Raw genomic sequence first — 20,421 nt, forward strand, 5'->3', positions numbered from 1 at the left:
CTTAAGTCCCCTGAGCCATCGCTAAGTAAACCTTCCTTGACCTACTTAAAGGATTTGTTATAGTGATGAAAGCGGCCTTTCATTTATGAAATGAAAATAGTTTCCTTTGAGCAAATCAGGTTGTTGGATGTTCTGCTTTAAGTACATAAGGTCCAGAAGCAGTTTGCAGGGTTATAACCCCCTTCTGCCAACTAGGCCCGTTATTTACCGTTGTGGCGCTTCCACTTCCTTATCTGCAAAATGGGAAAAATAATAATACCTAAATGATTTTTAAAACTGTAAAGCACCTAGAACAACGCCTGGCTCCTTAAATGTTAGCCTCTATTGTCATGACACTACACAGCAGGTCAGTGATGCAAATCACTCAGTCACACCCTCAGGGCATCGCTAAGAGGAAACTTACGCGAAATGACAAAACATTTTACAGGAGGCAGGTTTTTTAGCCCCTCTTTTCACAAGGCTCAAGGGCATATTTTCACAGGGCAGTGCATCACAACCGTTTTCCATTCTTCAGTCTCCCTTTCTTCTGGCCTCCAGCCACTCAATCTAGCTTGCCAGGTACTTCTGCTAAATTATGCATAAAGCTTTTTCCAGGCCACCCCTCCCAATCTCCACGAATTCGTCTCCGTTCTCTTTTCAATTAGGGCTAGAACGCACCTCCTCCCTGAGGTCTTCCGTCATCAACATCCACTGCTTATAATCAGCCCTTGCGACTCGGGCACAGCTCTGCTTGGGAATCCCTTCTTAATAAATTTCTCAGATCATTACAGGCTTTCCGAATCCCCTAGTCTTCATCTGAAATTTTTCATTAAAATGCTGAGTTTGAGCATCCCGCCCTGAGTTGTAGGACTCTGGGCTCCAAACAAGATTCCTAGTTAAAGACACAGGAGCACGGGTGGGCTGCGACCCCCGAGGGCTGGTGATCACGACCACAGGCCAGTTTAGAGGGCCGTTCGTTTGAATCGGACAAGGACGAAAGGAGATTGGTGACGCACCTGAATAAGTCCGCTAGACGAAAGGAGATAAACTAACGCTTGACATGGTGCTGAGTGAGAACCGCGCGCGCGCGCGCACGCACGCACACACACACACGCAAAGAGAGGAGCAGTCCCAGGTATCTGACAACGACACGGCCTGATCCAGACGCGGCCTCAAAGTCCCCAGATTGCCGGAGCGCCCCCCGCCCGCTCCCGATATTACGGTCGGCGCATCCCTGCGCCCTGCCCCGGCTCGGACTCGCGCGCCGCTCTCCCCTCACCCTCTTCCCCGCCTTCTGCGGCCGCAGCTCCCCGCCCCCCGCGAACGCGGCTCCCCAGTGTCCTCTCGAACGCCCGCGTGGCTGTCGGGTTTCGAATCCCGAAGCCGACCCTCGCCCTCGGAGCGGGCCGCCGAGTCGCTGGCGCAGCCTTTGGCCCCAGCATCAATCATTAACGGGCCAGCTCGGGCTTCGGCGACCCGAGGAGCAGGGTAGGGATGGTACGGAACTCGAGACCGGGGACAACTCTATCCCCCGAGGCGGCCGCGAAACACTAGCCGGGGAGGCCCCCGCCCTCCCTCGGTGCTCCCGTCCCTCCCTCCCTCCAGCGCCTCCGCTCCCCCCATCCCCGCCTCCCGAGCCGGGGGCGGCGGCGTCTGCGCCCGCACCGCGCGATGCCCAGTCACCGCAGCAGCGCCGCTGCCGCCGCAGTCAGTCGCGCCGCCGCGGCTGCCGCAGCGCGGGCGGCCGCGAGCCGGTAGCGGGGAGCCTGGCGAAGGGGCCGCCGTGCCCCGCGGGCTCCTGCCAGTTGGTACGCGGCTTGAGATCGGTGATTATTTGTATTTATTTCTTTATTTTTTAGGAACGGTTGTTCAGAGGCTCTGGTCTTCTCCTGAACCTGCAGCGACGCCCCCGGCGCGCGCACAAAGGCTCCGACGGCGGCCGGCGGGGACTGGCGTGCGCGCCGGAGCCGGCGCCAGAGGTCGCCGGTGCGCGTCCTAGCCAAGCCCTGGGCACCATGCCGCGGCGCCTGCAGCTCCGGAGCGCGGGCACAAAGGGCCCGCCTGGCACGACCGCGGCGGCTTCGGAGGCCGCCTCGCGTCCCCACGCCTTGGCCTCCGGGGACTCCCCGGCATCCGCCAAGCCGCTGCTGCGCTGGGACGAGGTGCCCGACGACTTCGTGGAGTGCTTCATCCTGTCGGGCTACCGGCGGCTGCCGTGCACGGCGCAGGAGTGCCTGGCCTCGGTGCTGAAGCCCACCAATGAGACGCTCAACTTCTGGACGCACTTCATCCCGCTGCTGCTGTTCCTGAGCAAGTTCTGCCGCCTCTTCTTCCTGAGCGGCCGCGACGTGCCCTTCCACCATCCGTGGCTGCTGCCGCTGTGGTGCTACGCGTCGGGCGTGCTGCTGACCTTCGCCATGAGCTGCACGGCGCACGTGTTCAGCTGCCTCTCGCTGCGCCTGCGCGCCGCCTTCTTCTACCTGGACTACGCGTCCATCAGCTACTACGGCTTCGGGAGCACCGTGGCCTACTACTACTACCTGTTGCCAGGCCTGAGCTTGTTGGACGCCCGGGTGATGACCCCGTACGTGCAGCAGCGCCTGGGCTGGCACGTGGACTGCACGGGCCTCATCGCCGCCTACCGCGCGCTCGTGCTGCCCGTGGCCTTTGTGCTGGCGGTGGCCTGCACCGTGGCCTGCTGCAAGAGCCGCACCGACTGGTGCTCTTACCCGTTCGCGCTGCGCACCTTCGTCTTCATCATGCCGCTGAGCATGGCCTGCCCCATCATGCTGGAGAGCTGGCTCTTTGACCTGCGCGGGGAGAACCCCACGCTCTTCGTGCACTTCTACCGCCGCTACTTCTGGCTGGTGGTGGCTGCCTTCTTCAACGTGAGCAAGATCCCCGAGCGCATCCAGCCGGGCCTCTTCGACATCATCGGCCACAGCCACCAGCTCTTCCACATTTTCACTTTCCTCAGCATCTACGATCAGGTGTACTACGTTGAGGAGGGCCTGCGCCAGTTCCTCAAGGAGCCACCGGACGCGCCCACCTTCCTGGGCACCGTGGGCTACATGCTGCTGCTGGTCGTCTGCCTGGGGCTGGTCATCAAGAAGTTCCTCAGCAACGCCGAATTCTGCAGTAAAAAGTGAGCCTCCTCCTTGGGGGAGGCTGCCGGCTCGCCCACCAGTTTGTTGGGAGTTTCTGTTGTTGGTTTGTTTTGAAGTTTTGTCGTGTTTCCTTTTTTGCTTGAGGAGGGTGCTGCGAAACCACAGGGGAAAAGTCCAGCAAGGCAGGAGGGTCTCAGAGCACCTGGGGCTTTGGAAGAGGGAGGTGGGGCAAATGGGAGGGATAGGGCAGCTGGTTCTTGTCCTTGGAGAAAATTCAGATGGTGTCTGTGGCATCAGGGATTCTTCTAAGGCAGCGAATAAAACCCCCACTAAAACCCCAAACGGTTCGATTTTCCAGTCGTCTTCTCCGCCAGAGGTAATAGCAAGTGACACTTGTGAGGTCAGGCATGGAGTAAAGAGGGTAAGTAGACGAAATCCCTGGGTACTTCCATTTGGTTCTGAGGAATGCTTGGATTTGTCGAGGAATAGACCTTTGTAGAAAATCAGCAAGGAGACACAAACCCAGGGTTTAACCTGCTAGAAAATGCATGGACTGTGAACACATGTTAATTATTTCAAAATGTTTTCTCAGATGTTATTTAAATAGTAATATATACAATGGTTTTTCATAATTTATCAAAGCCTGTGATCTGCACTGAATTTTCTTTGTCATGTAGTTTTGAATTTTGCAGCCCTTCTGCATTGCATACACTTGAACTGGACATCAGGGCAAGCTGCTTGAGAGTTCTCAGCTACTTTTTTTACACAGTATTTTTTGGAGGCCTATGTGTGTCATGATACAACTGTGAATTATTCTACTGTAGGGACTCTGGTTAAACTATTGAGAAGGAGCTAAATGGTTTGTATAGATCCCAGATTCCTGTTTACTTTAATGTATTCCATAAAACCCATCTGAATTTTTTTTTTTTTTTTTTTTTTTTGCTTTGTTTTTAATCTTATTCTCTCCTTCTCTACTGATTTAAATTGCCACTGGAATAAATGTGCCTTTTGAAGCAATGCCCAAATGACTGGTCCTCAAAAATATCAATGGTTTCTTACATGGGGAGAGCAGTAGGAGTAAGCTTTTCTTACTTGATTGCAAATCAAGGTTTAACATTCCACTCAGGAGGGTAGGAAGATGGTGCTGGTTGTTTTTGGTAGGACCGAAAGTTGCTTACCAGGACATGCAGAACATTTGCCTTCTCTACAAGGAGAAGGAACCAATCCACTATTGTAGCTGTGGTTCCTAATGTAGTCACTGGAGAATGTGACTGTGCCCATCTATCCTTGCTTAAAATTAAAATCATAGTATTCAGGAATAAATGTGGCAGTTGTGTTATGAAAAGTCAGGAGTATGTTACTTGAGCTGTAGTTTAAGCTAAATAAGATGACCTTTCCCTAGTTAAGCACTGAAGTCTCATTTGGGTCCAGACTATGGAAATGAACGGCAGTCACCCTAAGTCATTGAAAAATTTGGGAAACACATTCCTGAGATCCTGTCTGACAACCACATTGGCCAGTGTTACTTAAGATAGTTCTCATAAATGCTATCCTGGTCCTGAGATGGCAACTCTAGATTAACACAAACTAGTGAGGTGATTTAAATGCTTATCACACTTCCTGACAATTCCTTTTGGTGAAGAGCCAAATAAGTCATTGAATGGGGAAGTCTTGACTTCACAGTATAATTTAGATCAAGCACAGAAGGTAGATGAACACTTACCTCAGCACTGGTAGGCTGGTGCTCCTGCCAAGACTGCTGTTTTTGTTTATGCTTTTAATCGCTGCTGTATTTGTAATCAGAGAGGTTTGGCATAGCTCCCTGGAGGAACTAATATCCTTATGTGTTAACTGCACAGACATAAACTTTATGTATGTCTGTATTTGACTTAGGACCTCTTAATGGGACCATGAATACACTTTGCAAGTCTGCTGATAGGTGTCAGCGTCTCATCTTTGGCAAAGTGCAAGGAGATTCCTGTTAGGTTACGTTACAGAGACTGAGAGTTGTGTGCCTGCCACGGATGTTAATACTCAGCTGTAACTTCATTCGGAATGTGTGTTCAAGGACAGTTGTGGAAATCAGGCTATTTCTGCAGGCAAACTCATTTGCATGTCATTGCTGTCTCTTCTAGAACCCCAAAGAATGTTGGTTTGGAAGCTAGATGAACAGGTTGAGAAGTATTTTGGGTCTTCCTGGTAAAATAGTGATCTCCTTTTTCAGAAGAAACTTTCTAGAGACAGACTTCTAAAAAATATCGATGAGTTTGAGAAATTAAGCCCGTATCTGTTGTTCTAAATTTTTGTTGGCGATCTTCCAGGCTCTCAAACAAAATTCTCTTCTTGCCCTGTGTCTTTGTCCTTAAGCAGAGGCCACTTAAGGATAAAATTATACCCATATCATTTTCAAGTGATTATGATGCATGAGCTCAGTAAGATGACACACTTTTCCCCTGGAAGGTTTCTGCAGGGTAAAGTCTCACTTTCGTTCCCTTTGTCTCTTCCTTCCCGTACTTTCCCTTTCCTACTCCATCTTGGTTTTTTATGTACCACAGACAGCATTGACAAAGGACATTCTGGTGGAAAACAGTGGTTTGGCTTTAGTTTGTGTTCCAATAGGTACCCTATACACTACATAAGACCAAGGGATGATTTGTGAAACTATTTATGTTATTTGCTGAATGATATCAGATTTCAGTCAAGGTAAAAGATGATTTTTGAGAATCAGCCAGTATTTACTCAGTCTCCACATTTGCATGAAACTCTCCAGGTGTATTACATATTTCAGGGATAATACGGCAATCACAATATAATTGCTTGTAAAATATTTTTTCATGTAAAATGTTTTTTTTTACACTCTCCATGTTGCTACATCCTTTAAAATTCAGTCTTAGTTTATAGTGTTCAGCTGTTCAAAATGTAGCGCAAATAATAAGTCAAAATGCACTCCCTTATCTCTGTGCAACCTATTTCAGCAGTAGAGTTTTGAACCCTATTATGTAATGCATTTTATTTTTACTTGTTAGTCATGATCTAGGTGACATCTCAAGGAGCAGTCATGCCTGGGAAATGAGGGTGTTTGACTTGCATGCCTGTCACCCCGTGGGTTGGCCTCTGGAACTGACTCAGGCTGACTTAATTGGCCAGGGTGGAGGGGGTCCCCTTCTTTCCTGTCACTCTTGTGTCTGCACCTTCAGGTGAGGAGGGTGACCTTCCCAGAGAGAGGAAGTGAGTTCTTCAGTCATGTCATGAGCGGCTTGTAAAAATCAACGTGATCTTTCCCCCGGCCATATACTTCCTATAAATAGCCTGGGAAGAAAGTGTGGGGCTTCACAGCTGGCCAGAGTGGCCTTCCCATGTTTCCATTCATAAATCCTGCCTGTAAGTGATTGCAGTCAAAACCCATTTCACCTAATTCATCTTACTGCTGCAGGGGAATCATTCTGAAGAATGCAAAATCTGGGGATGGAGATAATTTTTGTAACTTTTTCTGATTTGGTGCTGAATCTGAGAGCTAACAGCAATAATTAGCAGGGATTTTAATCTTCAGATCTCTTCACAACTGGATTTAATATGCACAAAACTCTAGTAGGAGAAAGATACTGTAGGGATTGTCTCCATTTCAGGGTTATACCATTGGCCCCCCAAGGTGACAGAATGTGGGGATGGTTGTGTGCTCAATTATGTTTACTAATTCACATGGCGATGATGCCTGGCCAAGCATATTGACACTAACTGGAAATATATTTTTTCCTCTTTTAATTGATTACCTTATAGTTACAAAACAGCAAGGTTAGAGATGGCTGTCCTTGAATTTGGGCTTCCCAGGTAGCACTAATGGTAAAGAACTTGCCTGGCAATACAGGGGACATAGGAGACGCAAGTTCAATCCCTGGGTCAGGAAGATCCCCTGAAGGAGGGCAGGGCAACCCACACCAGTATACTTGCCTGGAGAATCCCACGGACAGAGGAGCCTGGCTGAGTACAGTCCATAAGGGTGCAGAGTCGCACACGACTGAAGCGACTTCACACACACACATCCTTGAATTTAGATTATAATGTTGTAAACAAAATGTTATTATTAACCACTTAAGTACTTTTTATCCTCTTGAGTTGAAGTTGTTGAAGTTCACCTGTTGAAGTCTGCCGTTGCTAATTTCACTCTGTGAGAGTCCTGTGAGCCGATTTTTATTTTTTTGTTCGTGTAATGCCTTTAGTGATCATTGAGCACCTTCTGCATATAAGATGCTGGGCCAGGAACAATCCATATCATTACAGCAGTTACCCTCTGCTGGTGAAACAGAGGTAGGAATACTGGGAAAAACCCTCTGACCAGGGACCCAACTCTAACCTTGGCCATAAGCACAATGTCCTAAGCCACTGAGTTTGGTTCTTTTCTCCTATTAGTCTAAGAACAATGCATAGAATCTTATTTCAATTAACATCTTAATTTACCCACAATTGATTTCTTTCTTTTTCTTTCTTTAGTTTTCTTCCTTCCTTCCCTTCTTTTCTTTCTTTCTGATTCTAGGTCTGTGTGAATATTATAGGTAAAAATAACTAGAAAGTTTAATGAATAATCCAGGTGAAGGGAGATAAAGCATATGCACAAAGAATTGAAAAATTTGTCATCACCACTAATTAATGAAGGTAATTAATAAATAACAATCACTTTTGGAAGGTTCATAGTGTTCATATCACTATGAAGTAAGATTCATCCAAAGTGCCTAGACTGTGATATTATTAAGTGTGCATTTCATAGATAGTGTAATTAATTTTTTTAATGTGAACTTAAATGCTTATATCTCCAAAGATTAGCTAAGATTAACTAATGTTCTTTAGCTTTTCCCCTCCTTTAGGTGTGTTGTAAACTATGTACCTTGTTTCAGAAAAAAATTAACCTGGGGAAAATTATCTAGAAAAAAATATCAGATGTGAAAAAGCTAGGAAGAAGCATGGGAAAGGAAGAATGAGGAGGATTCGATTCACACAGTCAGAATGGGACAAGTTTAATTACGGACAATTTTGCCTGAGTTTTACATTTTGTCCCTAGAAAAGCATGTGCATTCCCAGGGCGTTCGTGCTCATATAGGCAGATGAAGAATTCTGTTTGTCAGTCTGACCACATCCTGTAGGTTTTGACCTGAGCACAAGCACCTCGGTATATTTTAAGTAGCACATGTACCCATGGCTTCGTGTCTTTAATTTGTCTCCATAAAATTAGGACATAAGGCAGAAAGGCATGAGGGGATAGCACCAGCCAATTTTTAATCACCTTTTGAATCATTTTCTTGAAGGACTGCCAATACTCTCTGACATATATCTAACAGAAAGCGAACGAGTCTAGACACACTGAAAAAGGAAACAATCGTTGGTGGAAGCTTGTACTGCTGTACTGTGTTGTGATAATCTGCATGTCTTCCTACGGAAGAGTTTATCCTTCAATATTATGAATAACTGTTTCTTACTTGTGAAAATAGATGTCCACTCTTCTTAGTCACTATTCCAAAAGCCATTGCAAATTTTTGTCGTCATTAGAAAAGGGACAAATGAATTGCATTTCTGGTTTGCAGATTTCTAACCAGTTTGTGGACTTTTTGTTCCCAAACAGCTTCTTCAGAGTCTGTCAGTGAGTTGCAGAATTAGAGTGTTTATTTATAGGTTAGAGGCCAAGAATGCTGATTTGGCTGTTAATTGTGGCAGGATGTGACTTTTTAAAGCTCTGAACACATACCTAGATGCAGCAGAAATGCTCACATATTGACTGTTTAACTCAGTGAAACACAGCTTTGGGTTTGAGCTTTTGAAAATGTTTCCAATGTACTATGCCTCTAAATGCAGAAGCTTCTAAATGCACGACCTTCAATATTTTTTGTTCTTGAACAATCTCTGAAAGCTGTTCCAAACATGGCATTTCTTGAATGTGTAACATTATTCTCGAATGTGTAAAAGTGGCTGGCCACCTTTCTCATGCCTTATACTCCACCTAAAATATGCAATAAGCACTCAAGCAGGAGTCGGGGGTGGGGGGTGTCTTCGGATGGTTTTTTAACCATCCTGAAGAAACGGCCCTTCTCCTCACAGCTCATCACAACCTTGAGAAAGGACCCCGTGTAAATAACCCTTGTTTCCAGATGAAGAACAGGGACACATTGATTTTATTTCTTCTTTTAGGTCAATCTCTAGTTAGATAGCATGATCTGTTTGTAGTATGCTGGATGCAAAAATGAAAATTAATAGGCAAAATTTTTAGAGAAGTATTCTAATTTTATATTTAAATGTTTATAATAGCAATTTGTTTGTAAAAACTGGCCTTAGCACACAGATGAGAACCAGCGCTTTTTGGAAAGCCTCATCTTTGTCCTGGGAATTTAATCACCTGGAGCTCTTACCCAAATGATAAAGACCTAGGAGGTCTTGAAACATGTAAATAGTGTATAGTTTAAAGATGGATAAAAATCATTTTCTAAAACAGAAGAAAACAGGTCAGCTATGTTATAGGTGTGTCACTAGGCTGCATTTAAAAGTCTTTTCAAAATTCTATTATAGTTAGAAATGTCATTAAATGCACTCTTCCAACAAAGCTGGACCAACAGACGGTCCACTTTTCTACCAGGTTTGTTTCCTTCTATGGAGGCTATGAGCAAAACTAAGCAACTGAATACCAAGGCAATACAGAAATGAGGCCCAGTTCACGTTGATGAGGGTTCAGTCATCAAACGTAGTAGGCTTGTGGATAACATAGCCAGGAAAACGTGCAGCCCTGGACACTCCGCTCCTGGTTTCTCTGGAGCAGAAAGAAGAATAAAGCCTCATGCCATCCAGGAAAAGGCTCTATTTCAGGGATAGGGGAGGATACCATGCCCACTCTTCTCTCTAAATAAAGCACGTGCTAGCTCTGAGCTCTGTCCATTTCAGCCTTCTCCCAGACTGTATCCACCACCCTCAAAGCCTCCACTTGCCACAAACCCAGCCTTGAAGACAAAAGGTTTCTAAAAGGATTCCATGTGTATTTAGGCCTTCTCAAACCATCTGCCTTAGGAGGTTCATCCATTTCTAAAGTAGGCTTTAAGTACAATGACTGCACTCAAATTTACAAGGATGCACAACCCGCAGGTCCCCATGTGCAGTCATTAATCGAAGGGCCGTACACATTTCCCCCTCAGGTCAGAGGCAGAGAGGATTTACCAGTGACCAAACAGAGACCTCCTGGTGTCAGTATTTTTTAAGTTCATTTAATGGTGTTAATGGAGGAAGGGGAGAGTAACGGAAAATGCAGGCATGAAAAAAGACACTGAATAATGTTTTTCCACTGCTTGTTCAATTAATTCTTCTTAAGCGACCTTAACTCCAGTCACCACCTACATCCTAAACAGCTGTGTTTAGCTAGCTGGCGAGGCTTTCTCAGGGTGTGTGAACAGGGACTACAGTATGGTTTCAAATCGTTGGTGAATTCTCCCAGAAAAGCATTATTTAATCATAATCCCATATGACCTGATACATTAAGCAAAAATAGTCCATAGAAATAGCTATCACTTTGTCAGTTCTGTGCATGTAGCTGAACAAAAATGAGTCATGTTTGTTGTATAATTCGCCATGATTTCAGTTTCTTGAGACATTTGTTCCCTATGATCTTGAATATGAAAATCTGTATAAATAACTATGCATTTTTTGCTGAAAAACAAATGTATTAAGAATAAATTATTTGTAAGCATCATGTTTAGGACTGCATTTGTACATTCTCTGTATGTTCAGAAGACAACCTTCAGCAAACATTCCTAAATTCATGGCATGTATGACCCTAATATGGAGAAGGAAATGGTAACCCACTCCAGGATTCTTGCCTGGAAAATCCCATGGATGCAGGAGCCTGGTGGGCTATATAGTCCATGGGGTCGCAAAGAGTTGGCCACAACTTAGCAACTAAACAACAATGACACTAATAAACATAAGAAAAGACATTATCCTTTTTATAGAAATGAACAGGCAGATGGGAAAATGGTAGTTTGTCCTAAAGAAGCACTCTTAGTATATTACTTTTTTTTTAATTAAAAGATTTATTTATTTATTTTGGCTGCATTGGGTCTCAGTTGCAGCATGTGGTATCTTTTAGTTGTGGCATTTGAAGTCTTCATTGCAGCATGTGGTGTCTAGTTCCCTGACCAGGGATTGAACCCGGGCCCCCTGCATTGGAAACAAGCATCACTGGACTACCCAGGATGTCACCTCTAGTGTGTTACAATTTGAGTTAGATGAAAAAATTCACGAGTTATTTTGAAGCCATATTGTCTAAGAAAATACATAATCCAAGTAATGAAGCTTTTCCTTACACCTCACTATTTTTCAAGGGCACATGTAGTCCATGGATTTCTATGCCAATGCAACACAGGGTCCCAGAACCCTGTGATGTGTTTGACTTTGCATCATCTCCATCCCAAATAATACTAGCAAGGGAGACCCAACTTCAGTTCTCAAGCTCTGAGATTGTAAAGTCCTTAAATCATGTTGACTCCTGTTTCAGGTAGGGGTTTTTGGTTATTAGGAACAGAAAATTCTCCTCTCAGGACTGAGGGATTCCCAGAATGCACAAAGCTGACCAGCCAGACCTCAAGAAGGACAAAAAACAGGACAGAGCTTAAGATCCCAGCTGGGAGCTCCTGCCCCCAGCCAGCAGCTCTCCAGGGAGAGAGAGCCAACTTCAGCTGCTTTCTGGCCCTGTTGTATCTGTTCCCAACTCACATTCCTGGGAGGGAGTATCTGATTGGCTTAACCTAGCCCAGGTCACATGGACTCCTCTAAGGTAATAGGGTACCAGTGCTTGTGATCTACAGCCCTTTCCAGGACTACAAGGAGGGGAAAGTTTAGTTCCCCAAAGGAAGGGGTGACGGGCAGATAACAACAACAGCTGTCCACCTCATCATCCATCCCCTTGGCCATCTGGTGCACAGGCATACCTCTGTAATCCTACCTCGGAGGGAGCATGAGGACAAGGACAAGGGGAGACAGAAGGTTTGGGCTGATGGGCACTGTGTAAAGCACTTGCCCAAGCTGAGTGTCTTACCCATGCAGGGTTCCTATCCAAGTTCTGAAGCAGCTGGTTACAGAAGGAAGGAGGAAAATGCATGCCAGCAGACCCAAATGATAGCAACCACAGCCCAGCATATGGCTGGCTAGCCTACCCTCTTCTTTCCATGTATGCTTGGCTTATGTAATACAACTGTATAATCTAAGTGTGCTTGCCCCCTTTCCTAAAATCAGCCCCAAGTCCTGGCTTAGAACTGCAGCTGGCTTCCAGCACCCAGGATCTCTGTGTGATATGAATGCCTCTCAGTGATTCATTCAGCTACGCCCTGACTAACTGTAGGCAGAGAAGAATTGGATCACTGAGAGGCAAACTCGCACTCACAGTGTCATACCACTTCTAATAACATACTGTCCCAGCAATACCTGACAGTCATCACCTCCCAGGACTGGAGGCCAGGTCCTCCATGAGCTGGTTGTGGGTTCCTCAGGTTCTGTGTGCTGGGAGGAGCTCTGAATGCCTTGCTCCAAGGTCACTCTATTTTTGCTGTTCAATACCTCTTGAGCCAGGGCTTCCCAGGTGGGACTAGTGGTAAAGAACCTGGCTGCCAATGCAGGAGATACAAGAGACATGGGTTTGATCCTGGGTTGGGAAGATCCCCTGGAAGAGGGCATGGCAACCCATTCCAGTATTCTTGCCTGAAGAATTCCATGGACAGAGGAGCCTGGCGGGCTACAGTTCACAGGGCTGCAAAGAGTCGGCCATGACTGAAGTGACTTAGCACGCATGTACACATCTCTTGGGCCTGTGCCAGATATATCTGCCTGTTTGCCTACAGACCCATTTCCCTATCCTTCCGCTCGTTTGTTCTGTGATTCTTTGCCTCCTTCCCTCTGGCTTTTGTTAGGTTCTGCCAAGAGAAGAAGAAACAGTGGGAGATTGGATAAAAGGAAGAAGGCAGGTGTTTTTCCTCTTCCCTCTCCACTCTTTCTTCATGGTTCCAATTTTTTCTGGAGTCTTCAACCCTGACTGCTGCTAACAGTCCAAGTGTAACCCTGAGGGAAGCCAGAATAAGAGCAAAGCCAGCACATGGAGTGCGCCTGAATAGAGTAAATCACAAAGGGAGCCTTGATCAACCTATGCCTGAAGTCTACACAATTTTTAACTCTTCCTTTCAAGTTAATACAGTTCCTTCATTTTACAACCCAGTTTAAGTTGTATTCACTGTATGTAATCAGAAACAACTGATCCATAAGGTCTTCTGCTGCTGCTACTGCTGCTGCTAAGTCGCTTCAGTCATGTCCAACTCTGTGCGACCTCATAGGTGGCAGCCCACCAGGCTTCCCCGTCCCTGGGATTCTCCAGGCAAGAACACTGGAGTGGATTGCCATTTCTTTCTCCAATGCATGAGAGTGAAAAGTGAAAGGGAAGTCACTCCGACTCTAGCGACCCCATGGACTGCAGCCTACCAGGCTCCTCCGTCCATGGGATTTTCCAGGCAAGAGTACTGGAGTGGGGTGCCATTGCCTTCTCCGAAGGTCTTCTAGTGTCCCAGTTATATATGGATAGGATTTGAACAGCTCCCATCCCACCTTCACTCAGCCAGTCCAGCATTTTAGAATCTGTATCTTTTTATTGTATTCAGCTGCTCAGTCATGTCTGACTCTTTATGATCCATGAACTGCAGCACGCCAGGCTTCTCTGTCCTTCACCATCTCCTGGAGTCCTTCACCACCTCTAAGATACATCTGTATCTTAGATATTTGAAATTTGTCATTCTTAATGTACAGATTTCCATATAAGGACTCAGGGCTGCCCAGTGACCCTCCCGCTCTCCATTGCAGGCATTTCATTTCTTTGATCCTCCTACTTCTACTGTCTCCTCAAATCTCTCATCCTACCCTTCCCATCTCTTTAAGAACCACACTCCATCTATTGCACATTATTCTTCCGTGTGTTGAACTACTTCTACTCGATAGGATTCTCCTCATAAACATTTTAAAATGTGCTACTAGTTTCTCCCATCTTCTAAAAAAGGAGTCACCCTCTTCCCACTATGTCACACTCTGACAGCCACCCCACTCTTTCTTCTCCTTCACAGTCAGGCTTTTTGCAAGAGTGGTGTACACTTGTCTTTGTTTTCATACCTCCCACTCGCTCCTTCACCCACTGCATTCAGGCTTCATTAATCTCACTAGAATGGTTCTTGCAAGATTTCCAACCACCCCTTTATTGCCCCTTCTTAGACGGGACATTTCTTAGATCCTCTTTTCCACTCCCTTCTGCAGAAGCTCTTCCCTCAGCCTCTGTGACCCATACTCCCTGGATGTCCTGCAAACTCTAGCTACTCTTTCATAATCTCCTTTGCTAACTTCTCTTCCCCTATTGCTATCTGATGTCAGTTTTCTCGAAGTGTCACTGCAGGCCATCCACAACAGTATACTTTATGGTGTACTGTTTAGCAGCTTGAGCCTGCCACTTCCTGTGAACTCTGACTCACAGCAGAGGCATTGTAATTCTTATTCCAGAAAGCTCAACTTTGAGCCTACTCCTCCAATCCTTCCAGTGGGTGACTAAGACAACCAATGCCTATTAACAAATCCCCTTCAGCCCCAACTGTTGAGTGGATTCTGTTGTCTGAAACTGATTCCAAACTGATAAACTAGCTATGCAGAAAAAGATGGCGATCAGTACTGCTGTAAATAGGAAATCATAGCTCTTTATTCCCCAAACCATTCATTAGCAAGTAGCCAATTAGGCCCCTCCAGTTGACCATCACCAGATGGTCAATACTGAAATCAGATTGATTATATCTTTTCAGCCAGAGATGGAGACGCTCTATACAGTCAGCAAAAACAGGTCCAGGGGCTGACTGTGGCTCAGATTATGAACTCCTTATTGCCAAAGTCAGACTTAAATTGAAGAAAGTAGGGAAAACCATTAGACAATTCAGATATGACCTAAATCAAATGCCTTACAATTATACAGTGGAAATGACAAATACATTCAAGGGATTAGATCTGATAGACAGAGTGCCTGAAGAACTATGGAAGGAGTTTCATGACTTTGTAAAGGAGGCAGTGATCAAGACCATCCCCAAGAAAAAGAAATGCAAAAAGCCAAAATGGTTGTCTAAGGAAGACTTACAAGTAGCTGAGAAAAGAAGAGAAGCTAAAGGCAAAGGAGAAATGGAAAGATATACCCATTTGAATGCAGAGTTCCGAAGAATAGCAAGGAGAGATAAGAAAGCTTTCCTCTATGATCAGTGCAAACAAATAGAGGAAAAAAATAGAATGGGAAAGACTGGAGATCTCTTCAAGAAAATTAGAGATACCAAAGGAACATTTTAAGCAAAGATGGGCTCAATAAAGGACAGAAATGGTATGGACCTAATGGAAGCAGAAGATATTAAGAAGAGGTTGCAAGAAAACACAGAACTATACAAAAAAGATCATCATGACCCAGATAACCATGAAGGTGTGATCACTCACCTAGAGCCAGACAACCTGGAATGCAAAGTCAAGTGAGCCTTAGGAAGCATCACTATGAACAAAGCTAGTGGAGGTGATAGAATTCCAGTTGAGCTATTTAAAATCCTAAAAGATAATGCCGTAAAAATCATGCACTCAATATGCCAGCAAATTTGCAAAACTCATCAATGGCCACAGGACTGGAAAAGGTCAGTTTTCATTCCAACCCCAAAGAGGGGCAATGCCCAAGAATGTTCAAACTACTGCACAATTGCACTCATCTCACATGCTAGCAAAATAATGCTCAAAATTCTCCAAGCCAGGCTTCAACAGTATGTGAACCAAAAACTTCCAGATGTTCAAGCTGGTTTTAGAAAAGGCAGGGGAACCAGAAATCAAATTGCCAACATCTGTTGGATCATCAAAAAAGTAAGAGAGTTCTAGAAAAACATCTACTTCTGCTTTATTGACTATGCCAAAGTCAATAAAGTTTGTGTGGATCACAACAAACTGGAAAATTCTGAAAGAGATGGGAATCCCAGACCACCTGACCTACCTCCTAAGAAATCTGTATGCAGATCAAGAAGCAACAGTTAGAACTGGACATGGAACAACAGACTGGTTCCAAATCGGGAAAGGAGCACATCAAGGCTGTATATTGTCATTGCTTATTTAACTTATATGCACAGTACATCATGCAAATGCCACGCTGGATGAAGCACAATCTGGAATCAAGATTGCCGGGAGAAATATCAATAACCTCAGATACACAGATGACACCACCCTTATGGCAGAAAGGGAAGAAGAACTAAAGAGCCTCTTGATGAAAGTGAAAGAGGAGAGTGAAAATGTTGGCTTAAAACTTAACATTCAGAAAATGAAGGTCATGGCATCCAGTCCCATCACTTCATGGCAAATAGATGAGGAAACAATGGAAACAGTGAGAGACTTTATTTTGGGCTCCAAAATCACTGCAGATTGTGACTGTAGCCCTGAAATTAAAAGATGCTTGCTCCTTGGAAGATAAGCTATGACCAACTTAGACAGTATATTCAAAAGCATAGACACTACTTTGCCAACAAGGGTGCATGTAGTCAAAGCTATAGTTTTTCCAGTAGTCATGTATGGATGTGAGAGTTGGACTATAAAGCAAGCTGAGTGCCGAAGAATTGGTACTTTTGAACTGTGATGTTGGGGAAGACTCTTGAGAGTTCCTTGGACTACAAGGAGATCTAACCAGTGCATCCTAAAGGAAATCAGACCTGAATATTCATTGGAAGGACTGATGCTGAAGCTGAAACTCCAATACTTTGGCCACCTGATGCGAAGAACTGACTCATTGGAAAAAGCCCTTATGCTGAGAAAGATTGAAGGTGGGAGGAGAAGGGGACCTCAGAGGCTGAGATGGTTGGATGGCATCACTGACTCGATAGACATGAGTTCAAGTAGGCTCCAGGAGTTGGTGATGGACAGGGAAGCCTGGTTATTGATATTTCTCCCAGCAATCTTGCTGTCCATGGGGTCACAAATTGAATTAGGCCCCTGATTTTTCACATTTAATTCTCCTTGGAAGGCAAAGCAGATTCTGAATCAGGCAAGAGACAGAAATCTCTTCAAAGAATTTGGTTCTGTTTCAAAGGAAAAAAGGAACATTAGGAAGAGGATTACCTATGATTTCTTTCCTCTAATGTTGACTCTAAATAGACAAAGGGATATATAACATGATACTTAGAACACAAAATCAAGTAAAAGAAGTCTAAAATAACACAACTAATAAATAATGTGACATTCCTATGTATCAGCAGAGTTTATATAGTTTCATATTGAGAAACAGCCCCTAAGAACCAAAAATCCATTATGTATAAAGAATGTACAAAATTATAACATTGGAAAGGAATTTCAAGAGTCTCAAATCTAAAAAATTAATTGTGGTCCTCCTACACAGTGGAAGGGGCTTTCTTGGCAGCTTAGCAGTTAAAAAAAAAAAATCCACTTGCAATGCAGGACACTTGGGTTCGACTCTTCAGTTGAGAAGATACCCAGGAGAAGGAAATGGCAACTACTCTCGTAGTCTTGCCTGGGAAATCCCACAGACAAAGAAACCCCAAAGACAAACAGTCCATGGGGTCACAAGAGTCGGACACAACTTCGCACTAAAAACAAGAGTCCCAGTGGCAGGCATCAGAAGTGAACCAGAACTTGAGCAGTTGCTTGGTTTTCTCTTTTTCTCGGTTTCCTTCTATCCCTGTAATGCACCCCCTGCTCCTTTTACCCTAAATTTCCTTTCAGGAAGAATCCATCCCACTCACTTTGGGAGAGTGCTCCCCCTGACTGTGAAGTGTGGAGCATGTGACCTAAGGCAGGCCTGCAAGCCCAGAGCATCTCTGGACTCTGTACTTGTCATAACTTGTTTGCATATGACTTCACGTGATTCTCTGAGCCACCCAGAGCCTTCAGTAAATTACTTCTTTTATTCTTCTTATTTTTTTTCCCTCCTTAAGTTAGCCGGAAAGTTTCCATTTCCTGCAACTAGAGAATATTGACTGAGGACTTCAGTTTCTGGTCTGGCATATAAGAAGCTTACAAATTGTCACTCCATCCTAACAGCAACTAAAACTTGGAAGACACCCAGAAGATCACCAATTCTTCTTGGATCAAGAGAAGTGAGATCACAGAGCAAACCACTGTCCTCAAAGTTAGACACCCAGACAGGTGGATGCAAAGAATTACAACTTGCCATGTTAGGAATCCACAGAAATCCAGCAAAAACCTCTATAGGAAGAAATACTGGGTTCCTTTTCCTGATACATATCATGTCTAGCTTTAAATAAAAAACTACAAGGCTACTAAAAGGTCAAACCATAGTTTGAAGAGACAGAGCAAGCAACAGAACTAGATTCAGGGCAGGGCCGTTGGGATTATCAGACTAAGAATTCAGAACAACAATGCCAGAGACTCTAGTGGAAGAAGTAGATAACATGCAAGAACAGAGGGCTTCCCTCATAGCTCAGCTGATAAATCATCTGCCTGCAATGCAGGAGACCCCAGGTTCAATTCCTGGGTCGGAGGATCCCCTGGAGAAGGAAATGGCAAACCACTCCAGTATTCTTGCCTGGAGAATCCCATGGACAGGGGGACCTGGTGGGCCACACTCCAGGAGAGATCACTACAGTGCGATCTCTCTGGAATCGCAAGAGTCGGACATGACTTAGCGACTAAACCACCACCACCATGCAAAACAAAGAGATTGCAAACAAAGAGATGGAAATTCTAAAAAAGAATCAAAAATAAATGCTAAACATCAAAAACATGGTGATAGAAATGAAGAATGCCCTCGATGAACTCATTAATAGACTAGACACTGTTCAAGAAAGAATCAGGGAACTTGAGGACGTATCAGAAGAAACTTCCCAAATTGAAAAGTAAAGAGAAAAAAGACTGGGGAAAGAACGGAACAGAATAAACCAGAACGGTGGGACAATTACAAAAGGTGTAACATGCTCAATCGGAAGACCAGAGAAAAAAGAGAGGAACAGAGCGTAGTAACTGATACAACACCTACTCAAAATCTGTGCAAAGGAAATTCTGCACATAGATATGAAAAGACTTAAAAAAATTTTTTTTGGAATATAGTTGATTGGTAGTGCTATGTTAGTTTCAGGTGTATGGTTTATATTTATATATATGTGTGTGTGAAAGGGTGTATATGTATATATATATATATATATATATATATATATATTCAGGTTCTTTTCCTTATAGGTTATTACAAAATATTGAGTATCATTCCCTGTGCTGTACAGTAGGCCCTTGGAACCTTTTATACATATACATATATCCTCTCTTTTGGGGGCTTTCCCTGGTAGCTTACTGGTAAAGAATCCACCTGCAATGCAGGAGACTCTGGTTCGATTCCTGGGTCAGGAAGATCCCCTGGAGAAGGGAAAGACGACCCACTCCAGTATTCTTGGGTTTCCTTGGTGGCTCAGCTGGTGAAGAATCTGCCTGCAATGTGGGAGACCTGGATTCAATCCCTGGGTGAGGAAGATCCCCTGGAGAAGGGAACAGCTACCCACTCCAGTGTTCTGGCCTGGAATATTCCATGGACTGCAGTCTATGGGGTCCCAAAGAGTAGGACATGACTAAGCGGCTTTCACTTTTCTCTTTTTAGATTATTTTCCCATATAAGTCATTGCAGAGTATTGAGTAGATTTCCCTGTGCTATCCTGCAGGACATTTTTAGTTTTCTATTTTATGTGTGTGAAAGGAAGTGAAGTTACTCAGTCATGTCTGACTCTTTGTGACCCCATGGACTGTAGCCTACCAGGCTCCTCTGTCCATGGGATTTTCCAGGCAATAGTACTGGAGTGGATTGCCATTTCCTTCTCCAGGGGATCTTCCCAACCCAGGGACTGAACCCAGGTCTCCCGCATTGTAGACAGACACTTTACCATCTGAGCCACCTGGGAAGTCCTATTTTATGTATAGTAGGGTTTATATGTCAGTCCTAATCTCTCAGTTCATCCCTCCCCCCACCTTCCCTGCTAGGAACCATAAGCTGCTTTTTATATCTGTGACTCTATTTCTGTTGTGAAAATAAGTCAATTTGTACCATTTTTTAAGATTCCATATATAAGCAATTTTATATGATATCTGTTTTTCTCTAACTTCCTTCACTCAGTATGACAATCTTCAGGTCCATCCATGTTGCTGCAAATGGCATTTTTGTTTGTTTGTTTGTTTTGTTTTAATAGCTGAGTGATGACATGACTTTTGAAGGATTTGTAAGTAGTTTCTTTCCTTTCTGGGGAGTCCACTCTCAGTTTCTGATCTCCAATACTTT

General features: G+C 44.5%; 1 protein-coding gene across 1 annotated transcript; it reads left to right on the forward strand.

Moving 5' to 3' along the window:
* Positions 1–1,702: 1,702 nt before the first annotated feature.
* On the forward strand, positions 1,703–4,003 carry PAQR9 (progestin and adipoQ receptor family member 9). The gene has a single exon (XM_070384479.1). It carries the CDS (start codon positions 1,995–1,997, stop codon positions 3,126–3,128), a length of 1,134 nt encoding a protein of 377 aa, XP_070240580.1. The 5' UTR covers positions 1,703–1,994; the 3' UTR covers positions 3,129–4,003.
* Positions 4,004–20,421: the final 16,418 nt, after the last annotated feature.

The sequence above is a fragment of the Bos mutus genome, chromosome 1, assembly GCF_027580195.1.
Source record: "Bos mutus isolate GX-2022 chromosome 1, NWIPB_WYAK_1.1, whole genome shotgun sequence".
In the NCBI taxonomy this organism is placed as follows: domain Eukaryota; kingdom Metazoa; phylum Chordata; class Mammalia; order Artiodactyla; family Bovidae; genus Bos; species Bos mutus.